Source organism: Dermacentor variabilis, chromosome 8, assembly GCF_050947875.1.
Source record: "Dermacentor variabilis isolate Ectoservices chromosome 8, ASM5094787v1, whole genome shotgun sequence".
Classification (NCBI taxonomy): Eukaryota; Metazoa; Arthropoda; class Arachnida; order Ixodida; family Ixodidae; genus Dermacentor; species Dermacentor variabilis.
The window spans coordinates 28,293,350-28,304,916 of NC_134575.1; the positions used below are offsets into that span (position 1 = coordinate 28,293,350).

The following is an 11,567-nucleotide window of genomic DNA, read 5'->3' on the forward strand; positions in this document are numbered from 1 at the left end:
AGTTGACACTTGTTTAGCTATGCGCAGCACAAAAGCATAGCTTTCAGGTCGGCCAGCACGAGTGTTCAGTCACACCAGCATCGTTGTCGACTTCATCGCTCCTTGAAGAGCATCTTTATGACCTTGAATATATCCACGACGTATTCTACCGCTGCTTTCACCAGCCTTGTATATCTCCGATGCGTCCTTAGGTGGTCACCGATAACCGAATTGCGCCACTTGTTGGGTGAATTTTGCCGCTTGCAGACACGTAAAGCGAAAACATTTACTGAACAGTGCCCTGTGACGTTAACGCGAAGACGAATCATAAGTATGACTTGCGTGGACATTCGGTACATTCTGTGACTAGAGTTCGTAGTTGGTGCGAAGGAGTGAACGGCATCAGCACTGCTTTAGCGCAGTGATTGAATAGGGGCTTTCGAAACTATGCCTGTCGAAAGTGCGACTACATTCAAGCGGCTCATCTGACTACCATCTTTGGATCTGTTATTCACACCACACATCCCTGTTCGACTTCACTCAACATACCAAACTTTCGTTTAAGATGTTTAAACCATATTATGCCGCAAGGCAAGCTTCCAAATTAAAAAAAAAAGGTTGACATTTGGCTCAAGGCCGCAAAGTCTGTGTGATTTTTCTTCTACAGCATACTCTCTCTTTTGAGCTAGAGTTTATTTTGAAATATGCCCACGGGACCAGATGTGAAGAGGAAGGTCTTAAAAAGGATACATTAAGATGACGGCCTTGACAGACTCCGCATTCCCGAATTCCAAGCAGCGACAGTAACGGCAAGTGATTTGCATATGTAACAGTAATAAAAATCAGCAGCAATACCACGAGCATATTTAAAGCGCCTGTACGTGCATCACTTTTATACAAACTTACGCATGTCACAAGTTAAAAAAATGTCAGCTAAAACAATGTATTTATTACCACGGCTGCACAAGCTTTTTTTTTATTTCATACCCTTGCCCAGTGGCACTGGCAGATGGGTGTATGAGAGGGCGTCACAGGGTAAATTTAATTAGATTATATGAATTTTTTGCAAGCTCAAGAGGAAGTTTGCCAGGCCTTGCGCTCAGTATTTCATCCATGGACGCACTCAAACCGGATGAGCAAACATAAAGCTTCGCTATAAGATTACTAGAGGAGAACGTGGCGCCGCAGTCACTCAGGCAGCATGGCAATCATAGGTGCCGTATACAAATTTTCCTAGGATTTGGTACATGATCATTAATGAAACACCTTGCAGCCTCTCCTATCGTTATTCGCGGTTCAGGGGCCGAATTCACAAAGTTTTTCGTTTCTAAGTGCTCTCCGCCATTGGCAGACTACTTCCACTAATTATATGCCCAGTATCAGGATTGACTACAGTTTGCTCTTGCGAACAGTTCTAGAGTCGGAGCTCATTTATGACAGCGGGCCTAGCAGCGTGTTAGCCCTAACAAAGTTATTTAGAGCACTTAAACATTACACATTCCCAACTGCTTTCATCGTGCGAGTTGCATCTTGTAAATAGAGGCGGAATGCAAAAACAAAAGAGAAAACAAAAGTTTGTGCCCCGCGCTTTGGGTGTACCTCGAAGAACAACACTTTGGGAGCGCGAATTACCCGGGATCTCTCCACTGCAGCGCGCGTCATAGACCTTCATTCTATTAATTTGCGACGTTCAGTGAAACCCGTTAATAAAGCATTGATAACCGGACCTTTTTTTTCCTTTTCCACATCGCATCCTAATCGTTGACGTTCGTTTACTACAAAAGAAGCGTAGCGATAAATTAACACGTGGGCACCAAGTGAACAAAAGAGGAACAAACAGAGATGCACTCACAGACATTATCTGCAGGTTTTCCTATGTTGTCATGGCCCTGGTATTCTCGATGAGCGCCCCAGTCACGCTGAGTCACTCTGTCGAGCAACCCTGTATCGATGTCAGAAGAAAAAGTGCTGCGCGGCGTTGCGGGACCAATGCACGCCTGGTACAACGCGCCCACCCTCTAAGGGCGTATAGGTACTTCAGCGTGCTTTCTTTTTTCATTTCCGAAAGAATGCGGCCGTTTTTCTTTTTCTTCGGGTTTTCTCCTGCGGCGCCTTCTCGTTCGTACGATAAATTTTCGCGAACTCGCTCGTTTGTGTGCCACGAGAGATTCGCCAGCGATGCCTCGCGCATGCGCGTAAGCAGTGCAACGAGCCATCTGCGCGGGTGGCGAAAAAATAAAAAATAAAGCAGTGTTTTCGCGAATGAGTCGAAAGTTGGATGACTAGGTTAGAGCGCATGTCGCTCGATGGAAGCTTTATGGAAGTGGGCTCAATGCAGCAGGATACGAGACCAGGCTAGGGGGTGCTCCATCTTGTTTGCAGCAGCAGCAGCAGCAGCAGCAGCAGCAGCAGCAGCTTCAGTAGCCCACGAAGTAGTACTTGCAGCATTGCTTGCCTAGTCACAACACGAACGCGTGACTGCACAGGACAACAATCTCACGTACTGTCAAACCAGCGCTTCTTCCAAGATGTTGCGCGAATGAAGCACTGATTGCACAGAATAGTAGTGACAAGGTATACTTACATAAAAAATTGCAGCGGTGACCAATTAGGCTGAAAGCTCGCACAAGGACTAGTCTGCCGTCATCTTCGTCCGCACGAAAGGCTACGTTCATGCTTCAACGGATGCACGTAACAATATAGGTTCCATAGGTCCAATATGACCTCGGACCGTTTAATTTACGGTTTTATAGGAAACATTCTACTTCTTGTTCAGTCTTTGTATAACCGGCTTGTTTACTTTGAATGTAAGCGCCCGGCCCAACTTCGGTTCTAATGGAGATGCATAGACTCCAGAGACGACGTGGAAGGGTTGTACTCGAGGAAATACGGTATGCATGTCGGGCACATAACGGGTGATCTTCCAACGCAGATCGCCGATTCCTGATCCGGAGCGGCGACGCAGGGATTCCCCAGGTTTTCACACTGCGTGCCCTCTTCGGAACATGTCATTTCGTTCCACTCTGATCGGCATCATCTGTCTACGATGTTTTGCAGAATCGGTCTCCGATGCGCAATCAATCTAGAAAGATGAAAGAGTGCCTCCGCTCTTGACGTGGAACTTCCGCAGTGTCCCCGTAGAGAAGACCGGAATGCAAACGCGGCGGGGCGGAAATGGAAATTCCGGTCCTCCGAGGGTGATCCGTCGTTCGTTTTCCCCCATCTTTTCCACAGAACGAAAAAAATTGACTTAGCAAGGACTTCGCGATAAGAAGCGCGTGACATAGGTGAGGAGTTCTCCTGCCACATGCGATGCTGTGGTGGTGGCGCGTCAGCGAGTCTTGTTTGGCATGCACAAGCGTATACCGCATCATTTCGTGAAGAAAGTCCGAGGCGATGACATTTGATATACAGCCAGACAGTTGGAAGAACGGACAGTCAGGGGCGTACGCACAAGCAAAGAATAAAGTACTAGCACAAGGACGCGCATACATACATACATAGCTACATACATACATACATACATACATACATACATACATACATACATACATACATACATACATTTTTTTATTTGAACATACTGCAGGCCTTTCACGGCCCGTGCAGGAGTGGTACAGAAATGCAATGATAAAAAATCATGGTGAAAAGTCAATACACCGAATGCGGTTAATAAAAGAGTCGATGTTATTGCAACACACAATATCGTTAGTTATCTTGTTCCACTGGGAAATGGCCGACGGAAAAGGGGAATGTTTGTGAACATTAACACGACTTGGGGGAAGATGGATTGTTTTGGAGTGATTTAGTCTGGTTGAGCGTTTTGGAGGATCTTGCAGGCAATGAGAACGTGTTATCTGGAAAAGACCATGGTATAATTAATAGATGAATTTTAGTCGTCAAATTGCTCTTCTCTGCGACAGGGATTTTAGGTTTGCCCTTGCTTGCAGATTTGAGATACTGGACTGCCTTTTGTAATCCGAATATACAAACCTAATTGCTAATTTTTGTATGCGTTCTATGTATGCGTTCTAAAAAGACTGCATCTAATTGGCCATCATTATTAAGTACGTAAGCTATGTCATGAGTTAACTCAGCTAGTTGGGTTATATTTGACAGGCTTGATCTGAAACCATGTTGTTGTTTATATAGAAGTAGGTTTGTTTCTAGGTGACTGATTATGCCATTAAATATTACGTGTTCCATTATTTTGCAGCATGAGGTTGGTAATGACACTGGGGGGTAGTTATTTAAACATAATTTCGAGCCCGATTTACGTATTGGAATTATTGCAGCCTTGCGCCAATTGTCTGGTGACACTGATGTTTGAAGAGAAAGAATGAATATTTTAAATAGATACTTTCATGTCCAGCTTGCGTATCGACTTAAGAATGAGTTAGAAATCTGATCGGGACCGGTAGATTTCTTATGATGAAGCTTATGCAATAGAGATGGTATGCCTTCTTCACTTACAGTTAATTCTTCCATGGTATTTTGACATCGTAAGGTGTTAAAGCTGCATTTGTAGCATGTTTTGGTAAAAACTGTCTGAAAGTTATTCATCTCATTAGCAATGTGTGCAGGATCCTGAATAACAAGATCCGAGATTTCGATTTGCTTTATTTTTCTCGTTCACCTGACAAATATCGCCAGAATTCGTTAGGGTCATGCGCCATAAACGAAGGTAATGTAGTGTCAAAGAAACGGGCTTTTGCTTCCGATATTTTTTATTTTAATGTACCGATAAGATTGTCTAACGTGCACTTGGTTCCCTTCTTCCGCCGTCGTTTTATTTTTACTTTTAGTTGGATTATTTCGTGTGTTATCCACGGGTATTCTCGGTTAATGCGTTTCTTTTTATTTGGAATGAAGGCGTCTTCGCAATACATAACAATATTTCTAAAACGCGTCCAGAGTTCTTGTGCATTTGTTAGTTCACTGAATGTATGAAACTGGCATTCTAGGAAATCTAGTACAGCAAGATCATTTTCGCGTGCATATTCCTTAAAGTATGTGGGTTGTGGTTTTTTTGTATTTTCGCGTCGTTGAAATGGGACAGGTTAGAATACGCGCTTTGTGGTCTGAAATCCCATTCTCGATGGACACGGAAGATCCTTCTAATGTATTACTTATAAGAACTAAGTCAAGTAAAGATGATGATGTTGAAGCGATACGAGTCTTATCAGTTACCATTTGGCTCAGTGAAAACGTAAAGGCCACTTCTAGCAGTGATGCTGAACTTGCGACATCACGGCCGTCATGTGAGCGGTTGTTCCAGCCTATTCCGGTAAGGTTAAAATCCCAGGAAATAATGAGTCTTGATCTAGAATTAGTATGTTTTGAAAGGTAATCATGAAACGGATCGATGAAGTCAGGTTCTGCATATGGGGGCCGACAAACGCCCCCTACAGGTATGTTTTTGTTACAATACGTTATTTTGCACCATAAACTTTAATGGTCGGGAATGCCATCAAGTTCTAAGGACTTTATATTATTTTTAAGTGCTATCGTGACAGCGCCACCTATTGATCCTCTGTCTTTACGGAACAGTTTGTATGAAGGAGGAATAATTTCAGAATCACGGACACCAGGGTTAAGCCACGTTTCTATTATTACTAATATGTGAGGTTGATAAGACAGGATTAGGTTCTTAATTCATCAAATTTATTTACCACACTTCATGCATTTAAGATTATTGTATGTTATTTGTATGTATGTTATTAATAACATGCATTCCTACATACGTACGTACATACATGCATACATACATACATACATACATACATACACACATACATACATACATACATACATACATACATACATACATACATACATACATACATACATACATACATACATACATACATACATACATACATACATACATACATACATACATACGTCCGCACGTGCGTACGCACGTACATTCCGCATTCCATGAAAACGCGAATCGGAATTCCGGAGTTTAAAATTTCGATATTATAGAAGGAAGACACAGAGGCATCACGCACCTGATAACAATAAGACATGCTTTCAAAACACGATGGGAAGCCGTAGGAAGTAGCAGTTCTGTCGCATGGTCAGGGCTGCTATTATCAGAAACACCGTGTTTTGCTTTGCGCTGGGAACGATAAAGGCGCGCCACGGAGAGAATACGAACGATGCATGAATACGAATACGAACGAGGGAAATGTTGGCAATTTCCAGAATCAAGAGACCGCGCGTAGCGTGTTGGCGTATCCCCACCTTTTCCGCGAAGGATGAGAAACAAGGCGCTGCTGCTGTGTCGAGGAGTTTCCGAGGCCTGTTCGTGGTACACTTCAGCGCAGACAGCGTGACACTTCAACAAAAGTTGCGGTGGTGGGTGCAGCTTCCTCGCAAGCTTATTCTGTTGCAGGCAAGAAAAGTGAACACATGAGTAGTACGTGCAGGCTTATTCGGGGAAATTGCAGAGTTTAGTACCCTACGAAGCGACAAATTATTGAACGCCTTGACCAAGAAAGTGTGAGAGCAGGGTGGGAGATTAATATGCCGCAGACAAAGGTAATGTTAAATAGCCTTGCAAGGTAACAATTACTTTTCGTTGGTAATCAACCTCTAGAATATGTACAGGAGTACGTTTACTTAGTTCAATAACTCACAGGGGGCGCTGATAATGAGACGGAAATTCACATACCGATAGTAATGGTCTGGAGCTCATAGGGAAGGCATTACGAAGTCATGACCGGCGGGTTACCGCTATCGTGGACATAAAAATAAACTGACAATGATGGTGATCATCATCATAATCATCATGATCATCATAGTCATTCTATTAAAGACGATCGTTAACAAGGACGGAAACAATACGAAAACAGTATGCTTCAGTGCGTGTTTGTACGTGGACCACTACGAAACTCATTCCTTCTAAATTCACTCCTTCTCCTCATCTTTCAGTCTTCCTTCCCAGTGCAGGACAGCCAACCTGCCAGCCTTTCCCTTGTCACCTTCTCCCTTTCTCTTTAATGCATTTATATTTTTCACTACTCGCGGATCGGTGCCTCGCTTGTCAATGCAAACCGACGTTGACCAGCTTTCGATGTAGAGCACAGTCCCTAATTTTTTACCGTTGCGGGTTTAGCCCCTCAATTCGTATCGTGCGCTTCTTTATGTAATCACGAAAAAACTATTGACCCCTTCCTTCTTTCTTCTCCGCCGCTTCATTTCGTAGGGCACGATTTTCCTGAAACCCTCTCTTTGTCATATTAGGTGTTTTCTATGAGTGTTCGAAATTTTTTATCGTCGGAAGCTGTACAGCTTGACTACAGGCGCAGGGCAATTAGCAAAGCACTTCAGAAGTTTACTGAATCCTTCAGCAGAATACATTGCTAAGAGCGCCACCTCTGGTATCATTTGTTTCGGTTACGTGTCTTTTTCATCATTACTAATACTTTTATTGTTCGTAACATGCCAGCAGTGTGAGCTACCTTCCTTCCTATTGTTTTTTTTCTTAATTTGAATATTTGTCGGTAATCATTTCATTTTCCGCTGTCTGTCTGATCACCCTCGGGGGAATGTTTGAAGGAATAAACTTCAAAAGCCGCAACATTGGTTAGGAAGAACGTTAGATTCAATAACTTGTACCTCAAACAATGGCCAAGCTTCACATTTTACTTTCTCATTCCTTCGAGACATTGTCGTAGTCGACAAGCTCTATAGTATATACATCCGCATCGTCCCATTTATATCACTTATAGTACCCACCATGGTCATAAACTTTGATGGCCTTTCTTTTTTTATTCATTTTTACCGCTGTCCACCTCCTCGTATAGCCTTTCGGTCTCCGCTACGTTTCCCCGTGCAGATTAGCCCTTAGGCGCCTACATAGTAGACGCGACATAATTTATATGTTTTTCTCCATGTCTCTCTCTCACATGCAAACGCGCACATCCTCGTCCAGTTGCGTCCAGGGTTAGCTGCGGGGAATTTCGGCTACGAAGAGGCAACATCGCTCGGCTCCTCTGCAACCACGGGGCAACCATCGACCACACCTTTAGAAAAAACGCTTTTCAGTGGCTCGTCGAGTTTTGTTATCTAGGCAAGCGTGTGCCTATTGCATAACTGTGCCCCTTACACAGGAGGGTAGGAGGAAGCTTTAACGTCACACCTGCCTACACCTTCTGTTCTCGTTTCTTGTAATTGGGTTAATGTCAAGACATTCAACGGTCACGGATTCTGCAGCGAAGCACTCTCGTCTAACCAGATGCTGCGCGCGACGCTAATGCCGTTGTACATTCTAGAATGTAAGCGAGCAGGCACAGTCTGATTAGACAGGATTTCACTGCAGAATTAACGACAGAAGTACATACCAGCGTAATTGTTGGTGCTCGCGTACGATCGATAACGTACACAGCTATTCGCTTCGCAAATGCCATTTTGATGTTCGCCCAATAAAAAAAATTATCATTGACTCACCCTCTGGCAGTGCCCGGTTTCTTCACAGTCGCTACGATATGCGACAATATTGAGGCAGTAAGTGCCTCGGCTACTCCAGTTCTTCGCGTGCAACAGTAAGAAAAGGTGAATTAAAGAAAGGGTTGATAATGCTGATAATGCAAAGACAAAGCAGTCAATCGATATCTAACTGCCGTAGATACCGCTACCCCAATGAGGGATATATTTTACCGTTTTTAATGTCGAGCGAAGCCATGCTCCACGCACTAACACAGATGGATGGTGCAAGCACACAGCTCGGTTCCATCTCCTTCCCCAGTACAGAGCATAATAAGCACCGTTTTATGCACCTCTAGAAAACCGTAATTTTTCACAGAAGTTGATTCCGTGTCTACCGAGGAGTCTTTTAGTTGGATGCGCGCCGTTGCTGTGCTACTTTATTTGCAAGCTTTATTGTACGGTGTGCGGTACACATATTGAAGATTATTCGCTGTGATGAAACGAGCGAACGCCGTCCCTGATTACTTCACTCGAATTCTAAGTGTTCTTCCACAGCCCCGCAACCTTTGCACGTGAAATAGGGCGTGGTTGCTGTACCCGATGACAGGCGATGACCGCCAGCCCCCTTGAAATTGTAAGCAGTGGGTTTTCCCCCTTGCATAGACAACAGTGGCACAGCCGCGAAGAGACAAATGGTTCCTTCACACGTGACAGTTAGGCGGCGGGAATAAAACAACGGGGCCTGTTGTTGTGAACATCCCTCTCCAGTCAAAACGCGGCTCGATTGGCCGCTGCTAAAAGCCTTGAGAAACATGTCTATACGAAGGAGCTGTTGGTGCTTTTGTTTTCCAGTTAGTCAGGTGCCCGCGAGCTTGGCCCCTCACTTAACGTTCGCGTATTGATTCAAAGATAAACTGGGGAAACGGAGGCGCATACGAAAGCAAAGATAACGTGCGTCTTCTTTTTAAGATATCAATGAAAGAAAAACGGAGATATAATGAAGTTAAGCTAGATTAGTAGATTACGTTTCTGGAAATGCAAACAAGTCATTGTTGTTATCTCACGTTCTTTTTTCGGGACCTGATAAAAGATGCGGCAGTGAAGGACAGAAGGCGACGCCATCTAGACTACGTTCCTCACCAAGTTTTGCGACATTACAGGTTTAGGTAAGGTTTAGTTATAATTTATTAAATTGGCTTACGTGCCAAAACCATGGTATGAGTATACACACTCGTTAGCTGCCAGAATTTCTAAAGATTGCCTTTGGCAGATAGCAAAATTCTAATTTTTGATCTCATTATGACTTGATCAGGTGGTCGTCACATATAGCAGAAATCAACTTGCCTAAATAAGTAATTCAGATAATTACGTCAATAAACTTTTTAATTAATAATATTAAGGCCACTATTTCAGTCTGCGAATTATTGCCAGTGAGTTCGCAAGGCGTATTCACTTGGAACGAATTCTCAGCACTGTACCAGTTTGTGTGTGTGTGTGTGTGTGATAACTTTATTTGGAATCCGGCGATTGGGAGGCCCGGGCCTGGGGCCGCCTAGATGGCCACTGGGAGCTGCTGCTCCCGTGCGGCTTCCTTGGCTCGCTGGACGGCCCAAAGTTGGTCTTGGAGTTCTGAGCTGAGCAGCACGGCCGACCACCGCGCCCGTAGATTTTCTGGGGAGACTGCCATTTTATTTTGGTATATTTCACATCCCCACAACATGTGTTGAAGGGTGGCTCTAACAGACTTGCATAGCTTGCACATATCGCTCTCGTATATATCGGGGTAGAAAGTTTTTAGTTGCACGGGACTCGTATAAGTTTCTGTTTGTAGTCGCCTCCAAGTAACGGACTCAGCTCTGTTCAGTTTAGTGTGAGGCGGTGGTAATACCCGCCTCCGATTTTGATAGAATTTGGTAATATCACTAAATCTTGTTAATACATCTTTTTCTCTCCAGATTTCCTCCTCCGCGTTCTCCTGACCGATGGAAGTCACTCTTTGCTCAGCTCGGCGAGTAAGACCTCGAGCTTCGCGGTGTGCTACCTCGTTGAGGTTGACTGCGGGAATGTCTGGAGTCGTATGCGCTGGGAACCAGATCAATTGCCTGCCGTTCTTCTCTGCATTGGAGAACTTTGCTTCATTGACTCTGATGATGTGCCATGCCTCAGGAGAGATCCTACCCTTTGCATAATTTCTAATGGCCGCTTGAGAATCGCTAATGATGTACTGAGCATTCGTGGAGACCAATGCTAGTGCAATGGCTACCTCCTCTGCGGTCTCGGAATGTTTGGTATTAACTGATACGCTTGTAAGGGGTTTTTGGGTGTGATCTACGATTACTGCTACATAGCTATTTCTGTCTGGGTATTCAGCCGCGTCTACGAAGGTTGCTCTGTCGTCTGACCCAAAGCTTCGGATAATTTTCTCTGCTCTACTCTTGCGTCTGCCGTCATTGTAACCTGGATGCATGTTCTTGGGTATATTTGGTACTAGGAGTTTGTCACGAATTTCTCTCGTTATCGTGCTCTTTTCCCCGTATAGATTGTGATAATTCATTCCTAGTTTGCTTAGTATATTCCGTCCCGTTTTGGTTTTGGTTAGTCGCTCTGCTTGAGATGTTTGTTGTGCTTCGATGAGTTCGTCCAGTGTGTTGTGGAGTCCTAACTTTAGCAAGAGATCCGTGCTCGTACTGATGGGAACCCCTAGCGCTAGTTTGTATGCCTTTTTTATCATGTTGTTAATTTTACGCTTTTCAGCTGCAAACCAATTGTGGAAGGCTGCTATGTATGTGATCTGACTGATTACGAATGATTGTATCAGCCGTATGATACTTTCTTCCTTCATACCTTGGTGCTTGTTAGTAATTCGTTTGATTAATCTCATGGTGTTTGTTACCTTTGTGTCTAACTTCTTTACGGTTTCCGTATTTGTGCCTTTGTTCTCGATTACCAGACCCAGCACTTTGAGCTGGTTGACTATTGGGATATTCCGCCCGTTCTTGGTGTGTAGCTTGATTTCCTCATGAGCCTTGTTTCTGTCGTATCCTTTGGGAGGCCTGCCTCTAAGTGTGGGGCGGTACAATAGAAGTTCAGATTTCTCTGCAGAGCATGTAAGGCCTGTTCCTATGAGGTGTTCCTCTACTGTGTTAATTGCT

General features: G+C 44.1%; 1 protein-coding gene across 1 annotated transcript in view; it reads right to left on the bottom strand.

The window, feature by feature from the left end:
• The window catches only part of LOC142589912 (uncharacterized), a 38,370-nt gene extending 36,389 nt beyond the window's left edge, over positions 1-1,981 (bottom strand). Inside the window, exon 1 of the mRNA XM_075701592.1 lies at positions 1,832-1,981. Coding sequence (XP_075557707.1) covers positions 1,832-1,837 — 6 coding nt within the window. The 5' untranslated portion in view covers positions 1,838-1,981. The remainder of the gene's footprint in view (positions 1-1,831) is intronic.
• Between the last annotated feature and the right edge of the window lie 9,586 nt (positions 1,982-11,567).